The sequence below is a fragment of the Ctenocephalides felis genome, unplaced genomic scaffold (assembly GCF_003426905.1).
Source record: "Ctenocephalides felis isolate EL2017-DRISC unplaced genomic scaffold, ASM342690v1 CF-g0.4_SCAFFOLD_03571, whole genome shotgun sequence".
Taxonomy (NCBI): Eukaryota; Metazoa; Arthropoda; class Insecta; order Siphonaptera; family Pulicidae; genus Ctenocephalides; species Ctenocephalides felis.
The window spans coordinates 64,698,185-64,721,459 of NW_020539725.1; the positions used below are offsets into that span (position 1 = coordinate 64,698,185).

A 23,275-nucleotide genomic window follows, 5' to 3' on the forward strand; every position below is an offset into this window, starting at 1 on the left:
AGATGATATAACTGGATAGCAAGAATAATGAAAGTTGCAGTATTTGTAATATTATATTTGAAAACGTTTAAAATTTCTCAAATATTTCATTACGGTACGGGAAGTTCCAGCAATTTTTCTTAAGGCACGATGCCATACACCACTAGTTACACTTAATTTTCATATGATAAATTGCAATTGGGTAATAGTTGATAGTTGCTAGTTGCAAGCAGTACTGCCAAAAAAAATTATTTTACAAAATCCAATAAAATTGCTCGCCATATTAAAAACAAAATTTGACATGTGTCATTTTTCTAACATAAAATTTACAAAAAAAATACGTTTTTAATAAAATTCAAAATGTAAACACCAATAACTTATTCCAAATCTCCTGTTCACAAAATATGATAAAATAAACTAGACACCCAGAAAACTATTACCACCAAAAACCTTGAAAATGAACATTTAATCCAAAATGAGAAACTTCTACCACTTCGTACAAAATATGAAGTCCTTTTTCCCTGGAGGATACATTTGGTCATTTGCTCCAAATAGCGACCGAAACCAGATGGAAAAAGTTTTCACCAAAGGCATAAATTATGAATTCAATGAGGATGAAATCAGAGTTTTGATGGAATGCGACTACGAGAGCTTCTATTTTCGAAGTCTACCCTTATCCACGATGCTTAGTTTCCTAACCTACAAAGCCGTGAGAAATGGGTACCTAAAACCTAACAAAATCTGGGGACCTACACCCAAAGTTTTGGTAGCCATCACCGTAGGCTATTTTGTAGGCAAATACTCTTATCTCAATACTTGTATCGAAAAATTGATGGATCTGCCTGATAGTGAATTGGGGTTTATGCTGAGACAGAGCCGAAGGGCTAAGGAGGATGCAGCATCTGGTACTAATAATAATAAGGATAATAAAAGGACTTCACATCTGGGAGAGTCTTTGGATTTGGAGAAGGACCGGCCAGAGTTGAAAGGTTTGGATGAGAAATTTAAGGAGAATATTAAGAAAACTGGTTTTGAAGATTGTACTGGTAACAAGGAGGCTTGTACGAATGAGGAAGAACTTGGTAAACCTACTTCAGTGTAAATGCCAAACCAAAGTTTGGCTTCAAATCTGAAGACTCTAACAAATGAGTTTTATGCTGAGGCAGAGAAATGCTAAAAAAAAACAGCCTCTGGTAAATTATTATTATAAAAACAATAAAAAGACTTCACATTTAGGTGAGTTTTTGAATTTGGGGAAGGACATGCGAGAATTAAAAGGTTTTGGATGAGAAATTTAAGAAAAATATTAAGAAAACTGATTGTAATGGTAATAAGGAGGCTTGTACAAATGAGGAAAAACTTGGTAAGCCTACTTCTTTGAAGTTTGGCTTCAAATCTAAAGATTCTAACAAATGATTTTTATGCTAAAATAGAGAAGATGCTAAGGAAAAACCAGTTGCTGGTAAATTATTATTATAAAGACAATAAATAGACGTTCCATTTGGGAGAGTTTTTGGATTTGGGAAAGGACATGCGGGAATTGAAAGGTTTGGATGAAAAGTTTAAGGAAAATATTAAGAAAACTGATTGTACTGGTAATAAAGAGACTTGTACAAATGAGGAAGAACTTGGTAAACCTACTTCTGTGTAAATGCCAAACCAAAGTTTAGCTCCAACTCTAAAGACTAAAATGATTTTTATGCTAAAACATAGAAGATGCTAAGAAAAACCCAGCTGCTGGTAAATTATTATTATAAAGACACTAAAAAAACTTCACATTTAGGAGAGTTTTTGGATTTGGGGAAGGACATGCAGGAATTGAAAGGTTTGCATGATAAATTTAAGAAAAATATTAAGAAAACTGATTGTATTGGTAATGAAGAGGCTTGTACAAATGAGGAGGAACTTGGCAAGCCTACTTCTGTGTAAATGGAACCAAAGTTTGGCTTCAAATCTGAAGACTCTAACAAATGATTTTTATGCTAAAACAGAGAAAATGCTAAGGAAAACCCAGTTGCTGATAAATTATTATTATAAAGGCAATAAAGACGGAGAAGGACATGCTGGTATTTATTATAGTAAAAACAACTAAGAGGATTTCTCATTTGGGAGAGTTTTCTGTTTTATTTGAACCTAAAAGATTTTTCATTTGTGAAACTCTTTAGACCTGGAGGACATGCCAGAATAAAAAAATCTAGGTGAAAAGTCTGGTCTTGAAGACTACTGGTAACAAAAGTACTTGTAATAATTACAAAAAATTTGGTAAACCTGATTCAGTATGATTTCGACTAAAAAACCAATGCTGATTTTAATTCCAAAAAGAAACAGTTACGTTATGGTGTTCAAAAAACAGTAAATTGTTAATTTATATCATCTAATAGACATTAAATTTATGTTTGAATTATTGATTTTTATTCTTTGAAGGAAGAGTTGAAATAAATATATCTTTTAAAAAACAATTTAAATCAAATTAGAATCAAATGTAATTTTTGTACATATAATGAGCATTGTATCAATTTATTTTCTGTACTTTTTTCAACATTTATTTTTAACTTAAAATAGTTTTTTATCTCACCTTGATAAATGTCCATAAGATTTGGAATTGGTGGTCGTCGCATATTTTTGCTGCTCGAGATGCTGCAAATATAATTCATACAATTAAAATTTTCAATACTTTAGTAAGTAATTTTTTAAGCTATATACATACGCTAAATGTAAAAAAAATCTAAAAAAGTGAAAAAGTAAAAATAGAGAAAAAACATGCTATACCAAATCCTACTTCTAGGAAATGCAAAACCGATAAAAAAAAATCCTATACCGGTATTTCGGTATCTTCTCTGTTAAACCGGTATTTCGGTATTTTCATTCTTAAAATCGCTTTAAATTTTTGCTATTTTCTCTCTTAAAATCGGTTTCAATTTTTTTAAATGTAAACAAACTTAAAAGTTGCTTGTACAAATATAAACAATTAATCTAATGTAAATAAAAATTGAAAGCCGTTATTTCTCTATAACCGCTATTTCGGTATTTTCTCTTAAATTTCTTCTTAAAACCGGTATTAATGTATTTTTTCAAAATGTGAACAAACTTAAGAGTTATTTGTACAAATATAATTTAATAATATTAATTTATTATAAAACTGTATAAAGCCGATTGGCGTATAAATAAAGAAATAAAGAAATAAATAAATAATATTAATTTAAATAAAAATTAAAACCAGTATTTTGCTATTTTCTCTCTTAAAACCGGTATTGATATTTTTTAAAAAAAATATAAATAAACTTGAAAGTTGCTTGTACAAATATAAAAAACTAAACTACAGATAGTTAGAAAATAAAAATTCTATAAATGTAAAATAAAACTTGTACTAATATATGTACACAATTAAATAACAAAATGTAAGTTTTTAATAATAAATTTAAAAAAAAAACTCAACTTAATATCATTATATAATATTAGTGAGAATATGTGATTATGTAACTTTAAAAACTGTTTCTTATAATTATTTTAACACTTGTTTATACAAAGGAACGATCAAAAGAAAAATCTGTTAGATATGAATTTTATATGGTTTTGAGAGACCCAAATTCAGTTAAGGATTATGTTTCAATACCGAAAATACCGGTATTTTTAGAGTAAATACCGGTTTTTCAAACGGTATACCGGTATTGCATTTCCTAAAATATATAGTATCTTACTGGTATATGTTTTGTTCTGGATAGCATTGCATTTATATGCGGTTTTGCATCATTATCATCTAACCACTAATATTTATATATATAAAAAAAAGTTTAAAAATATTATGAAAAAATTTGTATGTGCAATTTATAATAATGCATTTTGTGGTATTACAAAAGCGTGCAAAATGTAAAAAAAAATTATTATAAAAATTGCATTTTGTAAACCAGATTTAAAAATAAAATAATAAAACAGGTTTTACAAAATTCATTATAATTTAAATAAAATAATTATCAGGTCCACAAAATTTAAAATTTGGTACAATAAGGTATTTTTTTAATTTTTGTGACCAAATGTCAATTTTTAACATTATTGTTAATGCAACAAAATTTTTCATCATAAACATTTTGAAAAAAAAAAAATCAGAATACAAATTGATGAAGTAAACCAAGTTGAGTATCAATTTTTGTAAAAAGTTTGTAACAAAAATCATTTTACAATTCAAAACACAACAAAATTTAACAAAAAAAAAAACAAAAAATATCGTTTATATCAAACGCACATTGGAAAAAAAGTAGAACGTAACAAAATTTCGGTTCACGATTTTTAAAATTCGAAAAATATATTTCAATTCCAAGTGCAACAAGCATGCAGGTATTTAAAAATGTATTAAAAAATCGTGCATATTAGGTGAATGATTTATAATAAAAAGAGCCCACATTTAGTTTGGTTTATGTAAAAAATTATGTTTTTTTTTTTTTTTTTGTTATGCACACATCCATCGATATACAGGGAATTCCAACACCATAGGAAGCATTCACCAGTACAGTACAGCAACATGAGAGGCGACGAAAAAATAAAATGAAAAATTTAATTAGAAATTGTAAAAAAATAATGTAATAGTATATGTGGTAAAGGCAGAACGACGTAATTGTCAGAAAATCCTAAGTAAAACTAGTTTAAATGAAATTATTTGCCATTGAAAGAAGATATTTGATGAAATATACTGTGCTTAGATGGCTGCTTTTCCACTTTTTTTTCAATAATTTTCACAAAATTTAAAAAGTGCTCCAGTATAGTCAGAATCTAAATGCAAATGCTAATACACATGTGGGAATTTATCACTTAGACTGGTAAACATTCTAAAAATTGTTTTTAATACTGAGTACACGTTTTTTTAAACAAATGTTTTTTGCCTAAGCTGCCATTTAAATAAAATTATTTCTCATTATTGACCAGAAGGATTGTTTGAAGAAATTTAAGATAATATTCAGTTGTTTTTTAATAGCATTTAACAAGTATGTCGTTCTGCCTTTTTGTTAAATGAATGCTAAAATATCAATGGTAATTGCAATTATTTTCGGAATGATGGATATATCGAAATGACTGGCTAAACATTTTTTAATTTATTTGTCCTGATATTTTTCGTTTAGATTAAATAATATTAGTCTGTTTAAAAACTCGTTTCGTTATAATTTTACTTTACTTTTTTATTTTTAAAATATTTAATTTCTTTTTTCAAATTTAAGCATCACCGTCACCATATATAATAGCATTACTCAATAATTTGGAAATAGTATATGAAGTATTTAAAAATAAATAAAAAAATTTCGTACCCCGTCAAATATGTCCATTACTTCATCCCACCACTAAAAGAGAAAAAACATAGGTTTAGATAAAAATTACATAATAATTTTATTACAGTAAATATCATAACAAATATCTTATTTTGAAACATTCTGAAACTATTTCGGTTTATTTTGGTAAAAATAAAAACGGGCGAAAAAATCAAAGGCTTTCCATTTTTTTTATATTTAAAAATTTACTGACTTATGTGAAAACTAATAATTTATATATTAAGTTTCAGTTTAATATTGTTATTAAAAGTCAATATAATTATATATTTTTGATATTAGTTTAATAAGTGCTTGTAATGGATTCAATGTTGTTATGAAAATATATATGGAAATGCATATATGAGTAAGTTTTATTTTTTTGTGAGTAAAAATAACGTTAGGTCGGATCACAAAACTATTTTTAATAATATTTGCTGATTATTTCCAACAAGATAAAATTTAGAATATTTACCTGTTTTGTTTCTCGTTCTGCCAAAGAACTGCAACCTGGTGTGTAGTCTTCGATCCTGCCAGGCTGATTTTTATAAACACCTGAAAATAATTAAATCAAAAATCACTTTCATTATTTATATTAAGAAATTCAATTAATAATCAAAAAATTATTTGAATACCTTAGATTTTTGGGTAGAGAGTATCAAAAATAATTGCTACAAATTTTCTTATTGCACTTTTCAATTAAATTTGTTTCTAATGAATTTTTTATAAATCCGAATCATTTTTTGGTATAATTTTAGCCCAAAAATAATTTAAAAGCACAAAACATTAAAGAAATGACGTGTTAGATTTTTTTACGACATATTAAAAACAATATTGAGTTATAAATAAAAAAACAACTGAAAATATGTTTTTAGCAAAAAATCCTTTCTGGTAGTTTTATGTTTTCTCGACGTTTCACGTCATTCTGAATCGAATGAGACCAAATTCAAGAAAAAAGTGTATATGCAACTTGCCTTACGACAAATTTCCACTCACACCACATTCTTGGTATTGAAAAAATATGTATAATTTCAGTGCTAGAATCGTAGTATTCTAGATCCTCCCCCACAAAGTAATGCCTAACGGCAGTTTCTATGAGAACCAGAAAATTGAGTCCGATATACTCAGACAAAAGACCTAGTCTGAGATGCTTACATTCATTTCTTTCTCTAAAAAATCTCAATTCTTGGTCATCGATAAATCGTAGATCATTTTTTATATAGTACTGAACGCTACTATACTAGTTTCCCAACATAGATTTCCACGCGCACACTATGAAGAATATCTGTCGAAATTCAAATTTTGTATGGAAACAAGTATTTATACTAATTTCCATAACGAGATTTCATCAAACGTACTATGTAAAATATCTTGGGAAATACAATATTTGTATGGAATTTAGTATAGTTCACCAATTTTCAGAATGAAGTAGAAAGAAGATAAATACAAACAAATCACTTCTTATTGATTAAGTTAATTATTTACTCCTGCAAATTGCCTTAAGGCAACAACTATATAACTTCCCGTAGGGTAGTTATAGTAATGGGCCAAAATCGAAAATGAAATTTTTTGCATTTCTCGACGATTTGAAGGTTTCTGAACATTTTACTGGCATACCTCAGAAACTAAATGGATGTGTGTGTGTGTTTTGTATGTCCGCATTTTTTCGTCCACGTTTTTGGGCGCACGGATTGACCGATTTGAAGGGTTTAAAAAACATTCGATACCTATTGACAGGGACATGTGCTGATTAGTTTTTGGCAAAGGCAGGTCCAACCGTTACGGAGATACGGAGCAAAAAATGCAGAAAATTCAAATCGTGTTTTTGAGAGAACGAAGTATCGGATTTGAATGATCTAAAAAAAAAACATTCAATTTGTAATGATTGGGAGAAGAGGTTTATTAGTTTTTAGCAAAGACAGGTCGCGCCATTTCGAAGATATAGAGCTAAATGTGCAAAAAATGGCAGTTTTTGAGTGAAATAAGCGTCCGATTTGAATGATCTAAAAAAGTGTCTGCTTGTATTGACAAAACATTTGCTTTTGAAGATAAAAAATTATAACATCTTTATACTATAAAATATTTTTGTAATTTTGGCTTAAAAATTCAAAAAATCACCCATGCTAAGCACAGTCTAAGCGCCACTCTGGTACAAATGTTTAGCCAAGTGCGTTTAGACTGCTTATGTACTGGAGCAATTTTCCAATTTTGGTGAAAACTATTGAAAAATGTGAAAATGCCGCCAAGCTGAGCACAGTACAAGCAAAAATGTCGCACGGAATTATTTGAAAATGCGTTTAGACTGTGACTGTACGGGAGCACTTTTTCAATTTTGTGCAAATTAGGCAACTAAACTATTTTTTTGAAATTGAATTCGAAATGAAATGACGATTGTTAATGTTCTGGAGATAAATTGATTTATGATTTATGATTTACATTTGATTTGCTCAGATGTAACAAAATAGCAAAAATAATGAAAGTTACAGTATTTGTAATAATATATTTGAAACAGTTTCAAAATTCTCGAATATTTCATTACGGTACGGGAAGTTGCAGCAATTTGCCTTGAGGCACGATGCCATACACCACTAGTTTGAATACATATGAGCACAAAATAAAAAAATACAAACAAATATCACTTCTTATTGATTAATTTAATTATTTTTCTAATTATTATTTTTTCCCTTACTTTGTTCATATCTGCTATCAGTCCGACTGCTGCTCCTGAACCCTGCTCCGCCTCTGTCCTCGTAATAATCCGAATCGTAACCGAGAGCAGGTTCGGGTTCGCTCGCATAACCGTTGGCCTGACCTCTTTGTTCTGCTCCTGCAACTGATCTCCCGAGACTCGAACCAGGCCTGGAGCAGGACGAGTAGTGCGGGTAGCGACCTGCGGGCGGCCACAGAACTACTCCGTTTTATCACGATTTTGTAAATTTTGATGATGATGATGATTTTGTGGTGATAATGGTAATAGAAAGAAGATAAATGTTAGATGGTAATATAATAGTAATAGTAATAGTAATAGAAGTAGCTGGGAAAGTGAAACTTGCATGAATTTTTATAAGATTCCAATGCTTATAAAATTTTCCAGCTAATGAAATGATTACTAATAAAGTCGTTCCAAAGAATTTTTTTAAACTAGAAACAACTTTGGAAAATTTGAAATAAAATATGTGTAAAATCTAGGTACAGTTTATAATTTAGAAAAATGACTGAAAATGATGGAGCTAAAATTATTAAATACAGCCTCTTGTATAAAATTTCATGAAGTTTCTAGAAGAGTTTTAGTCGCCTTGCTATAATAGAAAATTTAGAAGAAATTCAGTATTAAAATACAAAAATTATGTCACAAAAAGAGTTGTTTGTTCTGTTGTATTCATTCAAGATAATAAATTTTAATTTTTGTCATTAAAGTTAATTTTATATTACAGCAAGTCTCACATAAATTTACTAATAGTAAAAATATTTTATGAAGTAGTGCAGAAGAAACCAATCACCAGTGCAGAATTGTGAAGATAGAAAATCTGTGTCAAAATATTTATTAGTAAAAAAATTGCGTGCAAAAAATAGAACTACAAAAGTTATAAAATAAAAGGTAAACTAAAAAAAAGACAAGTCACAAGTTTGGTTTTCAAAAAATTTTTGATTAAAATTCAGGCCTCAAACAAAAAAGAACAAAACAATTCTTTATGTAGTTGAACTTTTCTTGAAAGCTGACCATAAGCTATATAAAAAAAATATTATTTATTTTGTGAAAATTATAATGCTTAAGTAAATAAAAATTAATCGGAATTAATAGTTCAAAAAGGATTTTTAGCAGAATAATTAAAGAAAAAAGCTGCAGAATTAAAAAGCATCAAACAAACAAAAAATATGTATATAATTTTCACCTCTTCGAGTTTTGTATCGTACTGTGACAAAATCTGAAAAAAATATAATTAGTTTTATGTTAAATTAAACACTAATATGAAAAAAGTCTAATTAATACAATAAATCAATGAGTTTCAAATTAACCTAAAATTTGTATGTTATTTCATGTTGATGCAATAAAAAAATGATATACACATATACTAAATACTAAATAGTTATCGAATTTTCAAAAAATAATAAATTATGTTTAAAACCAGATGTATATTTTATCAATGCATGTCTGAAATTCTCATCATTTGATATTTTCATTATAAATGCTCGTTAAGAAATATATTAACAAGACTAAATAAAAAATATGACAAAATTAGAACCCACTGTACATATAAATTACTAAGTATTAATTTTGATAATTAATTAATAATATTAATATTAATTCTGATCAAGACGATGATGATTCATATAAATTAAAATATTATTTAATTTTTGATTAATTAATATATATATTCAATTTAATCGAACTCGAATATAAATTCCACATTTATGATCTAGTTTGTTAAATAAACTAAGTTTTTAATTAAAAAATAAAATAAAAATCTTACCATCGTTCGGACTTTTGTGTATCGTGTCGTACATTCGTTTGTACCATTTCGCTTGATTGTTTTCTTTCACTTCCTAAAAATAAAAAAATAAAATTAATACATTAAAAACATAATTCTTAATAGAAAACAAAATTAATTACAAACTTAGAGACAAATTCTCCTATAAAATACACCGTAAAATAATGCATTGCTATAACAACGCCTGAATGCACAGCAAACACTATAGCACTTCGCCATTTTAATACAAATTCGCCATTTTATTATAAATTACGTTGCCATAACAACGATATGTTACGGTGTATTTTATCAGAGAATTAATAAGCATAAAATGTTAAATAATTGATAAAAAAATATGGTTTTAATATTAATTAAATTTGTTAAACTTACCTCTAATAACTGTTCATCAGAAAGCATGAAATTTGGATAAAACAAAAATGTTAATTGAGTTAGTAAGTGAAATTTTTGTCAGTAAATGATAATATATATATATATATATATATATATACATATACATATATACATGGTCTGTTCAAAAAGTACCCGGAATTACTAATAATTAAATTTCGCGGGTCTGGAGTGTCTGATTGTCAAAATTTTTTTTATTGTGTTGGTATACATGCCCCTAAAGTATGATGAAATTTTCAGCTATATTCACTGTTTACTTTGTCTGTGGTAGTCGCTAAGGTTCGACGTGTTTTTCTGAGCTCGGCGATTTTTACAATGGAAGAATTGAAAAAGTCAAAGAATTTGTATTAAATTTTGCGTAAAAAATGAAATAAAGTGTTGCAAAGTGCAAAAATTCACCAGATATGGCTCCGTGTGACTTTTTCCTATTCCCAAAGTTGAAGAGACCCATGAAAGGACGGCGGTTTTCCTCGATTGAAGAAAATCGCTGAGAGTGCTCAAGGACATATCAAAAAGTGAATATCAAGGGTGCTTCGAAAATTGGAAAAAACGCTGGCATAAGTGTATTATATCTGGGGCGGACTACTTTGAAGGGGACCACATTAATGTAGACGAATAAATAAATATTTTTTTGAAAAAACGAAAATTACGAAAACTTTTTGAACAGACCTCGTATATATATATATATATATATATATATATATATATATATATATAACATACAAGCTTTATTAATTAGTTATGTTTTGTTTTGATTTGAAAAAAAAAATGCGAAAATTATATTTAAGATTTAATTTATATACAACATCTAAAAGGGTTTTTTAGTAAAACATTTAAATGAGAATGACATCTATTATTAATTATTTTTCGAAATCAAAATTTTGAAAAAAGGTTCAAAACACTTTAAAAAATAACAATTTGATTTTTTATAATTTAATTTGTATTTTATTATCCAGTTATTACTTACAGATCTAAGTACAATTGGCATTCCATCCTTGGTCGTAGGGCCAATCCCTTCGAATTTCCTAGGGCCTAAATCGGCCATCTTTTTGACCTTAGGTTCAGGCACAGGTTCTGTATATTCTTTCTTCAGGGAATAGACTGCTGAGAAAATGGAAAAAAATGATAAATAATAAATAAATTTAGTAATAAATCAGTTAATAATATGACAAGGCGAATCTAGTTAAACAAAATAAATTTAATTCAAGTTAATCATAACAAAAAATTATGACAATAATGAATTAAATAACATAGCATAGCACGACTTTAAATATCCTGTAAATGCAAATTAATTTACCAATTTTTATTATTATATAATATCAAGCAAATACGCAGATAAAAAATGTTTTAATATTTCAATAAAATATAAATCAATGACTTAATATAAAAATCTATTTCAATATTTCCTAAATCATGCAAAGATTTTTTTTTATCCATGCAACATCAGACAGTTATGATGAGAGTATGAAGTTATGTTTTGTTAGTGTAAATGAGAAATGTTAAAAAACTAAACTAACTAAAATAAAATTTATTAATAATTGTCGTTATTGCAATTAAAAATATTAGAAATTAGAAACTCACTAATTTCTCCGGGCGACAAGCCACCCGGACTTTGTTCTTTTGGAATTTTTGAGGTCTCTTCCAAATAACTCGCGCCCTTGGGCAACTGCCCTTCTGCTTAAAAAATAATAAAAACCATTTTGTAAAATTTTTAAGGTAAAGTTTTAAGCAATTCAAATAAATACTGTTGGGATTGTGTTAAGATTTGTATCATGTTTAGAGTATATTGTAAGAGACAGATATACTACAACAAAATGCTAAATATACAACATTGTTGCACATTGATGTAAATAGAAGAACTCTCCATACTAATTCGTTCTAAATTTTAACTAAGCCATATGGTTGCTGTGCTGTCAGGCGTGTTTCTCAGGTTGATAACAGATGTTAGATAACAGGGTCTTTCTGACTCAGCTTCATAACATACGAGTGACGTTGCAGTTTATGTGTAAAACGCCTGAATGCACAGCAAATACATGACATTTTGACAGTATTCAGTATGATTCAGTAGCCTTAATATTGGTCTAGCGGCCGAATCGGCACAATAGTTTCTACCATAGACTTATACTGTTTGGAAAGCGCTTTGAATTGTTTTAAATATAAATTAAAACAAAATCACTATTTGGCATTTCCTGACACTTAGGGGTTGATTCTGCAGTAAAATAAACCATTAACATATAAAATAGTACTAAAAACTGTCAACATACTATGTAGTTGCTGTTTTACACATAAAATTTAACTTCACTCATATGTTATTATAGCACATCACAAAGAAGCACTTATGATAAGATTACTTGTTTGACATTTGAACGTTTTCTAGGTTAGCTTTTTCATCTAAAACACCTGACTGCACAGCAACCATATAGATTTTTGTCAGTTTTTAGTACCATTTTATATGAAAAAAACGCAACGTAACATAGCCTTGCTATAATACTGGTCTATTTAAGGGCTAAATTGCCTCGAACATCTATTCTATCATTTAAAAAGTAAATTTTGAAAACGTTTTTCTAAAAAAATTGGAATCCTGAGTTCGATCTAAAACTTTTAATCTAAAGTTTTGATGAAAATCTTCAGATTCACAAATAATTGTTTAAACTATAAAAACATTCATAAACATATATATCAATAGATCACATTTATGAATAACAATTAAGAAAATCGTGCAGGATAATTTAATTATACAGTTATAGATTGTTATTTATAAAATTGCTTACAAAACATGACATTGGATTTTAATTTGACGATTTTATATTTTTATTTAAATTTCATTTAAATTTAATAATATATATATATATATATATATATATATATATAATGTGGTCCTCAATATGAATATTGTCAAATTTTTTTGCTCCCAAGGGCTCAAACGCTTCCAAATTAATAAAAACAAATTCTCTAAAAGTTTTATCTCTCAATATCAACATTTAGATAGTCCGCAATTCAATTAAAAGTTTCGTATATTTACTATTAACATATATCATTAAGTAAATTCTTGCGCCATCTGTGATAGAAAGCTTGTAATTTTGATAGCAATTTATTACTGCTGATTTGAGCGTCAAAATCACCAATTAAATAAATATTTTGATGCAAAATTAATCTTGAATAAATATTTCGTTAAACAGTACACATGGATTTAATTAGAGGTTAAGTGTTTTATGAATATTCCGAAGTGTCATAATATTTGAGTTTGCAAATGCTATCACAGATGGCGCAAGAATTTACTTAATAATAAATTTACAAAACTTTTAATTGAATTGCGGACTATCTAAATGTTAATATTAAGAACTAAAACTTTTACAGAATTTTTATTTATTACTTTGGAAGAGTTTGAGCCCTTGGGAGCAAAGAAATTCAAAAATATCCATATTAAGGACCACCTTAATATATTTTTGTCTATTAACTTACCTCTTGCCTTCTGCAACAAAGTAATCGTCGGATTTTGTACTCTGGGCAATTTTGCACTGACGTTATTGGTTGTTGAATTTGTACTGGTGCTGGTTGAAATTCCGGTTGTCGTACCGGAAAATCCAGTATCTGTGCCGAATTTTGTTGCTCCGGTTCCGGTAGAAGCTAGAACTTCCCCAAAAGATCCAACTGGATCTATAACTGGTCTTACTGGAATCGGATCTCCACTTGAACTGAAAAAAAAAATAGAAATTAGATTGAAACTAGTGGTGTATGGCATCGTGCCTTAAGGCAAATTGCTGGAACTTCCCGTACCGTAATGAAATATTCGAGAAATTTTAAACGTTTTCAAATATATTATTACAAATACTGTAACTTTCATTATTTTTGCTATCTTGTTATATCTGAGCAAATCAAATATAAATCATATGTCAATTTATCTCCAGAACATTAACAATCGTCATTTCATTTCGAATTCAATTACAAAAAAATAGTTGCCTAATTTACACAAAATTGAAAAAGTGCTCCCTTATAGTCACAGTCTAAACGCATTTGCGAATAATTCTGTGCGTCATTTTCACTAATACTGTGCTTAGAAAACCTAACCTAGATACCGCACAAATGTCAAAAAACTGTTAGATAACATGGTCTTTCTGACTCAGCTTCATAACATACGAGTGACGTTGCAGTTTATGTGTAAAACGCCTGAATGAACAGCAAATACATGACATTCTGACAGTATTCAGTATGATTTAGTAGCATCATGTATGGAAATTGTCAAACAATTTCAGGATAATAATAATAATTATTATTTATAAAAAAAATTATAACAATTTTTATGTTAAAATGCAGTTTTTAATTATACAATTATGTGATTCATTTAATGATCTTAAATATTTTGTAGTTTGTAGTTTGTACTATTTACATTTGTATAAAAGCTGCCTAAGAATTATAAATATATTAGGGTGGTCCTTAATATGGACATTTTCGAATTTCCTTGCTCCCAAGGACTCAAATGCTTCTAAAGTAATAAAAAAAATTGTCTAAAAGTTTTAGCTCTTAATATTAACATTTAGGTAGTCCGCAATTCAATTAAAAGTTTTGTATATTTATTATTAACCCCTTCGCTTACAAAGACGCCTCAGAGGCGTCCAAAGATTATCGGCCCAAACACAAATATGACGCCTCAGAGTCGTCGCAAGGTTATCGGTCCAAACACGAACAGGACGCCTTAGAGTCGTCGCAAGTCTACCGGACGAAACATAAATAATACATTTCCGAAACTTGGTGAAGCATATACATACATGGTTTGTAAGAAGTTTTAAAAAAAATACACACTATAATGTCTTCAAGAAAAAATTAGTGATGAATTACATAGCAGTGATGACCTGCTACCAGTAGTACTGACAGTGGTAGTGACATACTTTTCGCACAAATATATAAATTTATAATTACAATTGTATTTGTAATAATCAATTTTCAGTTTTATTTAAGAATAAATGTAATTATTTATCAAACATCTTGTAAAGTTAATTGTACCGAGCACGTGTATATACAAACTACAGGAATTTTATGATTTGTACAGTTTCGAACGCCGAGCCAAGTTGTTTATGCCACTGCGTGCGGCCGACCTTAGTGTCGTTTTTGGCCCGTAAATTTGGATATTAGCTGGTAAGCGAAGGGGTTAAGTTAATTGTTGCGCGATCGTCATTTCATTTCAAATTCAATTTAAAAAAATAGTTGCCGAATTTGCACAAAATTGAAAAAGTGCTCCCGTATGGTCACAGTCTAAACGCATTTGCAAATAATTCTGTGTAACATTTTCACTTATACTGTGCTTAGGCTTGGCGGCATTTTCACATTTTTCAATAGTTTTCACAAAATTGGAAAAGTTTTCCAGTACATAAACAGTCTAAACGCACTTGGGTAAATATTTGTACTAGAGTGGCTCTTAGACTGTGCTTAGGGTGGCTAATTTTTTCTCGAATTTTTTATCCAAAATTGCAAAAATATTTTATGGAAAATAAAAAAAGATGTAATAATTTTTTATCCTCAAAAGCAATTGTTTTGTCAATACATGCTCGTGACAACATAATTCGTTCGTTAAAGTGAATACTTTTGTTGCAAAAATACTTCTAAATTACTATTATTATTATTATTATTATTTCTTTGTTTGTTTTTTTTTTCTTTTTTTTATATGACTGTTATTGTTAAAATACTTAATAATTAGTTAACTAAAAACTTATAATTTAAAAACAATCAAAAATTGTGAAACTTTTTTTTTTTTAATTATTTTTATATGACTGTTATTGTTAAAATTTTTAATAATTAGTAAACAAAAAACTTATAATTTAAAAACACTTAAAAATTGTGCAACATTTTTTGTTTTAATTATTTTTATATGACTGTTATTGTTAAAATACTTAATAATTGGTTAACCAACAACTTATATTTCAAAAACACTTAAAAAAATGTGAAACAAAATATTTCCTTCAATAAATAACCTAAAAATTTGTAAAAGAAAATACTTCTATTGTAAAAATACTTAATAATAATAATGATAATGGTAATATTGATAATAATAATAATAATAATAATAATAATAATGATTATAATAATAATAATAACAATAATATAAGACACTTAAATTTGTTAAAATATCATAAAATAACCTAAAATTTGTCAAATAAAATAATTATATTGTAAAAGTATTGTAACGCTTATTAAAATACTTATTAAATTTTTAAAAAATACTTGCAATAAACAAACTAGTTATATTTAAAAATACTTAAAATTAATTAAATATAAAGAAGTTTATAGTAAATAAATTAAAAAATACATAAGTAATAAAATAGCTAATAATTAATTAAATTATATTAAACCTATAAAATATTGACTTAAGCCTTATTGTAATATTATTATACCGACGGCTTGTAAAATAAATAAATAAATCAATAAATACAAGCAGAAAGTTTTTTAGATCCAAATTACCTGGAATATCGTTCTTCGCGTTTCTCTTCTGATAGCAACTCAGAATTTCTGGAAGTGCTTTTGTACTCTTTGATGACTTTAGAAAATTCTTCACTTTTCTTTGTAAAAAGTTCTTTTTCGACAGAACCAGGAAACTTGGAATAGGAACCTAAAAACAAAATTGCTGTCTAAAAATATGTCCAAATATAGTGTGGATAAATGTGTTACTTACTTTCACTAACTGGTGTTGAACCAGCAAGACCTGCTAAACCCGCACCACTTCCTGAAGAAAAACTTTTGAAAGTTTTGTCCAAATTGCTTCCACTGGAGGAGGAAAACAAGTTTTTCTTGTCCTGCAAATTGCTTCCACTTGAGGATGTAAATAAACCAGTTTTCTTTTCCTGAAAAATCACATTGACATCACTTTTTATAAAAAAAACTAGTGGGGCGCATGGCATCGTGCCTTAAGGCAAATTGCTGGAACTTCCCGTACCGGAATGAAATATTCGAGAAATTTTAAACGTCTTCAAATTTATTATTACAAATACTGTACCTTTCATTATTTTTGCTATCTTGTTTGTTATATCTGATTAAATCATAAATCAATTTATCACCGGAACATTAACAATCGTCATTTCATTTCGAATTCAATTTAAAAAAAAAATAGTTGCCTAATTTACACAAAATTAAAACAGTGCTCCCGTATAGTCACAGTCTAAACGCATTTACAAATAATTCTGTGCGACATTTTCACTCATACTGTGCTCAGCTTGGCGGCATTTTCACATTTTTTCAATAGTTTTCACAAAAGGTTATATATTATGTGGGTGTGCGTGTGTGTTTTGTATGTACGCATTTTTTCGTCCACGTTTTCGGGCGCACGAATTAACCGATTTCAATGGTTCAAGAAGCATTCGATCCCTATTGATAGGGAGATGTGCTGATTATTTTTTGGCAAAGGCAGGTCCAGCCGTTACGGAGATACGGAGCAAAGAGTGCAGAAAATACAAATCGAGTTTTGAGAGAACGGAGTATCGGATTTGAATGATCTAAAAAACATTCAATTAGTAATGATTGGGAGAAGAGGTGATTATTTTTGGCAAAGACAGGTCCCGTCATTTCGAAGACACAGAGCTAAATGTGCAAAAAATGGCAGTTTTTGAGTGAACTAAGCGTGCGATTTGAATGATCTAAAAAACTTTCTGCTTGTATTGACAAAACAATTGCTTTTGATGATAAAAAATTATTACATTTTTTTTTATTTTCCATAAAATATTTTTGTAATTTTGGATTAAAAATTCAAAAAACTTCCCAGGCTAAGCACAGTCTAAGCGCCACTCTGGTACAAATGTTCACCCAAGTGCGTTTAGACTGTTTATGTACTGGAGCACTTTTCCAATTTTGTGAAAACTATTGAAAAATGTGAAAATGCAGACAAGCTAAGCACAGTATAAGTGAAAATGTCGCACAGAATTATTTGCAAGTGCGTTTAGACTGTGACTGTAAGGGAGCACTTTTTCAATTTTGTGTAAATTAGGAAACTATTTTTTTTTTTTGAAATTGAATTCGAAATGAAATGACGATTGTTAATGTTCTGGGGATAAAGATGTATAAATTAGTAAAATAGAATTTTATTTTTGAAGTAAAACTTCTTAAGTCGCGATGTGATATAGAGTCTGTTTTGAATAAACGTAAAAGAGACAACAGTATATAGTGAGAAAATCAGAGATATATATATATATTATATATATATATATATATATATATATATATATATATAAAACACTAGTGCGAAAAAGAGCAACATATACCTGACAGTGTAGAGTGACAGAGTAAGATATATGTGTACGATGTGACCACCAAAATTTAGCAACTACCTTTTTAAACGTAAATTTTTGATAAAAGGACAAGAGATACCAATTTTTGTTGTTAATAAAAGTTATAGATAATTTAATTGGCTATAAATTTGCTGAATATTGCAAAATGGTGGGACATTTCGTTTTGAAGTTATAAATAAATAAATAAAAATCGAACTGGTCCAAAAGTATGAGGCAAGATATACTGATGCAACCTCCAAAATTTAACAACAACCTGTTTCATTGCAAATTTTGGGTAAAAGGATATGAGATACAACATTTTGTTATTAACAAAAGTTGTAGATAATTTAATTGGCTAAAAATTTGCTGGATAATGCAAAACAATCGGACAATTTGTTTAGTAGTTATAAACAAATAAATGAAAATCGAACCGGTCCAAAAGTATAAAACAAGATATATTAAAATGTAGCCTCCTAAATTTAACAACAATCATTTTAGTTCTTATAAACGCCACCAAGCTAAGCACAGTATAAGTGGAAATGTCGCACAGAATTATTTGCAAATGCGTTTAGACTGTGACTATGCGGAAACACTTTTTCACTTTTGTGTAAATTAGCAACTATTAATTTTGAAATTGAATTCGAAATGAAATGACGATTGTTATTGTTCTGGAGATAAGTTGATTTATGATTTACATTTGATTTACTCAGATATAACAAGATAGCAAAAATAATTAAAGTTACAGTATTTGTAATAATATATTTGAAAGCGTTTAAAATTTCTCGAATATTTCATTACGGTACGGGAAGTTCTAGCAATTTGCCTTAAGCCACGATGCCATACACCACTAGTTACTATCTATTATCACCTGTAGATTATCTCCGCCCGCCAGTTCCAACACTCGAAAAAAAGTCCTTTTTCTCCTGGAACGTGAACGGAGCCTTGTTGTCCTGATCTTGGAGGTCAACAGGAGCAGACCAGGAGCTGGTGAGTTTCCTGGTGTCTATGGCAGCATTTAAATTGTCACTCAGACTTGGTGGAGCAGGCAGTGGCGGCGGAGGAGGGGCTGGAAGGGCTATTGGGGACGAAGGAGTTGTAGTAAAAGTAGGAGCAGTAGGAGCTGTAGTAGGTGTAGCTCCGTTTTGCCAAGGCGGTTGAGCTGTCGGAGTTGTTTGTGGAGTCTAAAATGATAAAAAATCAGATTTTGACCTTTATTGCCATTATATAAAGTTCATATTAAATTATAAGCACTCGCTGTAAACTCCTCCTAGACGATTATTCGGATTTTGATAAATCTTTCTGAAGTTTGTTAAGGAAATTTTCTAGGATGTATGTGATTATAAAGTACTGGGATTTATGTGCAATATTGTAGAAATAAATGGCAAAAATTGCAAAAAACGACATGTCATTGTTTGCTTTGAAACAAATGAAAACTATCATCTGCCAAAAATTTCAATTCACTTATGAATCTAGACAATATTAGAATATGTATAATAAATTTATGATTATGAATAAGAAAATTGAAATGTGTGCATTATTATTGCCAAAAAGCAGCTGAGATGTGCCAGAAATTAAAATAATATGAAATACAGTATATGTATAGAAGATTCAATGAAACACATATGAACAGGATATGACAAATTAATTCACTTAAAATATGAATTTAAGTATTAATCAGGGCCGGTCCTACCTTTAATGCGATGCATGCGAAAAATAGGAGCGCACGCCTTAGGGGGCGCCAACACAAGATTCGGATATTAAATTTTCAATATAGATTTTTCTCAATATACAATTTTTTGCAACTTTCACTAATCTTTTCACATATTTTTAAAATTCGTAAAAATTTCACTTTATAACAACAAATGGGAAAGTAAAGATGAATATATACATTTCAGCCCTCGCAATATCGATTAGGAGAAGTTTAAGATGCAATTTTGGATATCTTAAATAATAAAAAATTAAAATAATTTAATCCAACATGAAGTACCAGTATTATGTTGTGGTTATGGTTATGTAATACCGTTTAAAAGACTTCAATTTCCAATATAGTGTGGGAATTGAGACTCATTTTATTTAAAGCAGTTCTACATTCAACATGGCTCATATTATAAATATTAGGTTGTCAAATATCTCCCTTCCGCTTTTTTGCTCTTGGTTTGTAATACAAAAAGGCGGAAGGGAGATATTTGACAACCTATTATATATATATACAATTTTGGCGTGAAGAGTAATTTAAAAAACAATAATTATTATTTTTAGGTAAACGATAAATATTGGTATATTATATTAAAAAATTGTAGACATAGGTACAGGACAACGTCTGTCGGGTTTAGAATAAAATTATAGTTTAATTAAAAAAGTAAAAAAAAAATTCTATTGAAAAGGGTGCCTCATCAGATAGAACCTAGGGCGGCAGAAAGCTTAATCCGTCACTGCTATTTTATTTATTATTCCCTTACTTCGGTTTTTCGCCTGGGCAGTGTCGGACTTTCAAAACTGACTGGCCTAAATTCTTTCCTTTCGACGACTGGGCTTGCCTGGGCGCTCCTTGGTGTCCAAATTGGTGCTATTGGTGGACTTGGTTCCTTGTCTTTTCTATCTGTCTGGTCTCCTGATTGTGTTTGGGAAGAACTTGGAGACCAAAATACCTTAGGAAAAAATAGACGTATAATTAAAAATTTAGTTAGAGCATTTTGTAATTAAGTGCGAAGTAGGGTTTATACAAAAACCGACATTTCAGAAAACCGGTTTTTGGATTTTAATTTTACTTAAAAACCGGTTCTAACCGGTTTTCGAATTTTATATAGAAAATAAATTTTTGCTCGAATATTCTGTAATTTATCCGCAAATTTAGTGTGATTTAGACCAGTGTTTGACTGAATTTATTTATTGTTCGATTTTATAGATAGTAAACGAAATTTTTTCAAATTCAATTAGTGGAACTAACAAATAATAGTTTATCTTGATTAAATAACTTTGAGAATAATTATTCGTTATTCATGCATCATTTTCACATAATAAGAATGAAGATATTTTTATGATAGTGAAAGAAAAGTTTTCTGAATAAATAAAAATTATTTATTTTTAAATAAAAAAATTCATTGAAAAAAAAATATAAATAAAAAAATATTAGATTCATGTTGACACATACTTGTTAATATCAATTCTAGTTTTAAAAACAATTATGCTAAACTCGGGTATTGTCTGTTCCGAACAATTTTAATTAATTAATTTTAAACATTCTAATTGTTTTTTTGTTTAATAAAATGTGATTTCAAAAAACTGAGAACGTCTATCGAATTGCTACTGAGACGAGTTCTTTGTTTACTAACAAAATTGCCTGAAATAGAAAACACTCTCATACTTGCGACCAAATTACGCTTAATTGTTTTTAAAGCCTGATATAATAATTCTAAGTTTTTTGTTCTTTTATTTGTGGCTTCTAAGTTTTAAAACTCTTTTTTTAAGTTTTAGCAGAAGAAATTACTTCTTCAAGAAGTCATGCTGATTTAAATTAATATATACACTAGTATAAAAATCTAAATTAATATATACAAAACCTTTCTGGAAACAATTGCAGACTAATAAGATATGAAAGACTATTGAAACGATATGATTTCAAGAATCAAAACGCTTTCATCTATCTTCTATATTTGGCTATATTTGTTATTTACCATTTATACAGTGAAAACCGACTTGTTTAACTTAAAAACCGGTTTTCGAATTCCATAATTTTTGCCAAAAAACGGTTTTTAAAACCGGTTTTAAAAAAACGACAAATCCTAGTGCGAAGCCATTTTATAAATTTGGCAGGAATAAATATTTGTCTTTTTATCGACCCAAAATATTATCTGTCTATTTATCTATTCTGAATAGTTTTATTTTTTCATTTATTGGGAGCGTTTCACAAAAATCTCTGCGTCGTTTTTTTTTTAAATCCAATTTCGTGACTTTACACAATAAATTGAATAATCAATCAATCAATCCATCAATCAATTGTTAATTGAGTCATTCAAAAAACGATTTGACCCAAATTCGGACACAATAGTAATTAGATTCCATTATTATGTCACTTTTATGTCAGTTGACAAAATCAATGAAAGCTATTTGGATAATGATGGCAGAAATAATTAGATTGTAGTAAAAGCTTTATTTTGAAAATACATAGATAAAAAAAGTATAAAAATATGAAATTTTAATTGTTTCCGCTCTCCATAGGTTGCGCCACCATCTATAGCATGTAAATTTACGCCTGGGTTTAATTCTTAGATAAAATTTATATAAATATAAAATATAAAAAAGTTGAATCTGATGAATTTGAATAAATGATATAAGAACAATATATACGTGTATAAGTAGAGTTCTTTTCGAAATCAAGTTTGCTCGTCAGTAGAGTCCCATTTTTATTTTTAAGTTTAAAATTTAGTTTGCTTGTCAGTAGAATTCATTTTTATGTTTAGTTTAGAATTTAATTTGTTCATCAGTCGTTCATTTTTTATTTTTTAGTTTAAAATCCAATTTGCTCGTCAGTAGAATCTCTTTTTAGATTCTAGATCAAAAGAGTCCCTTTTTATCTACATGATCGAATTTAAATTTGCTCGTCAGTAGAGTTCTTTCTTTGCCATCTAGGAATTCGTTCGTCAATAAAGTCCTTTCCTTATCATCTGGGAATTTGCTCATCAGTAGAGTTCTTTCCTTATTATCTAGGAATTTGCTCGTCAGTAGAGTCCTTTCTTGATCATTTGGAAATTTGCTCGTCAGTAGAATCCTTTCTTTATCATCGAGGATGGTAATTGGTAATCTTCTATGTCTTTCTATAATTTGCTCGTCAGTAGAGTCCTTTTTTTAATTCCAAGACCAAAATTAACTTTGCTTGTCA

General features: G+C 28.6%; 2 protein-coding genes across 10 annotated transcripts in view; both read right to left on the reverse strand.

The window, feature by feature from the left end:
• The window catches only part of LOC113385224 (sorbin and SH3 domain-containing protein 1), a 104,000-nt gene that overhangs the window by 35,899 nt on the left and 44,826 nt on the right, over window positions 1–23,275 (reverse strand). For 2 of the 9 annotated variants that reach the window (XM_026623053.1, XM_026623047.1), the window contains exons 1-11: window positions 16,812–16,952; window positions 16,601–16,748; window positions 13,610–13,842; window positions 11,729–11,824; window positions 11,115–11,251; window positions 9,743–9,815; window positions 9,164–9,196; window positions 7,960–8,178; window positions 5,746–5,825; window positions 5,274–5,306; window positions 2,555–2,616 (exon numbers count right to left, since the gene is read on the reverse strand). In XM_026623053.1, coding sequence (XP_026478838.1) covers window positions 2,555–2,616; window positions 5,274–5,306; window positions 5,746–5,825; window positions 7,960–8,178; window positions 9,164–9,196; window positions 9,743–9,815; window positions 11,115–11,192 — 578 coding nt within the window. In that variant the 5' untranslated portion in view covers window positions 11,193–11,251; window positions 11,729–11,824; window positions 13,610–13,842; window positions 16,601–16,748; window positions 16,812–16,952. Of the gene's footprint in view, window positions 1–2,554; window positions 2,617–5,273; window positions 5,307–5,745; window positions 5,826–7,959; window positions 8,179–9,163; window positions 9,197–9,742; window positions 9,816–11,114; window positions 11,252–11,728; window positions 11,825–13,609; window positions 13,843–16,600; window positions 16,749–16,811; window positions 16,953–23,275 lie in introns of those variants that run through there. The other 7 variants (XM_026623050.1, XM_026623048.1, XM_026623049.1 and 4 more) reach the window with 7 other exon arrangements.
• On the reverse strand, window positions 12,298–21,131 carry LOC113386499 (putative uncharacterized protein DDB_G0290521). The gene is made up of 7 exons (XM_026624279.1): window positions 21,120–21,131; window positions 20,856–21,044; window positions 19,296–19,577; window positions 16,812–16,980; window positions 16,601–16,748; window positions 13,610–13,842; window positions 12,298–12,356 (listed from the first exon to the last, which is right to left on the reverse strand). Exons 1-7 carry the CDS (start codon window positions 21,129–21,131, stop codon window positions 12,298–12,300), a joined length of 1,092 nt encoding a protein of 363 aa, XP_026480064.1.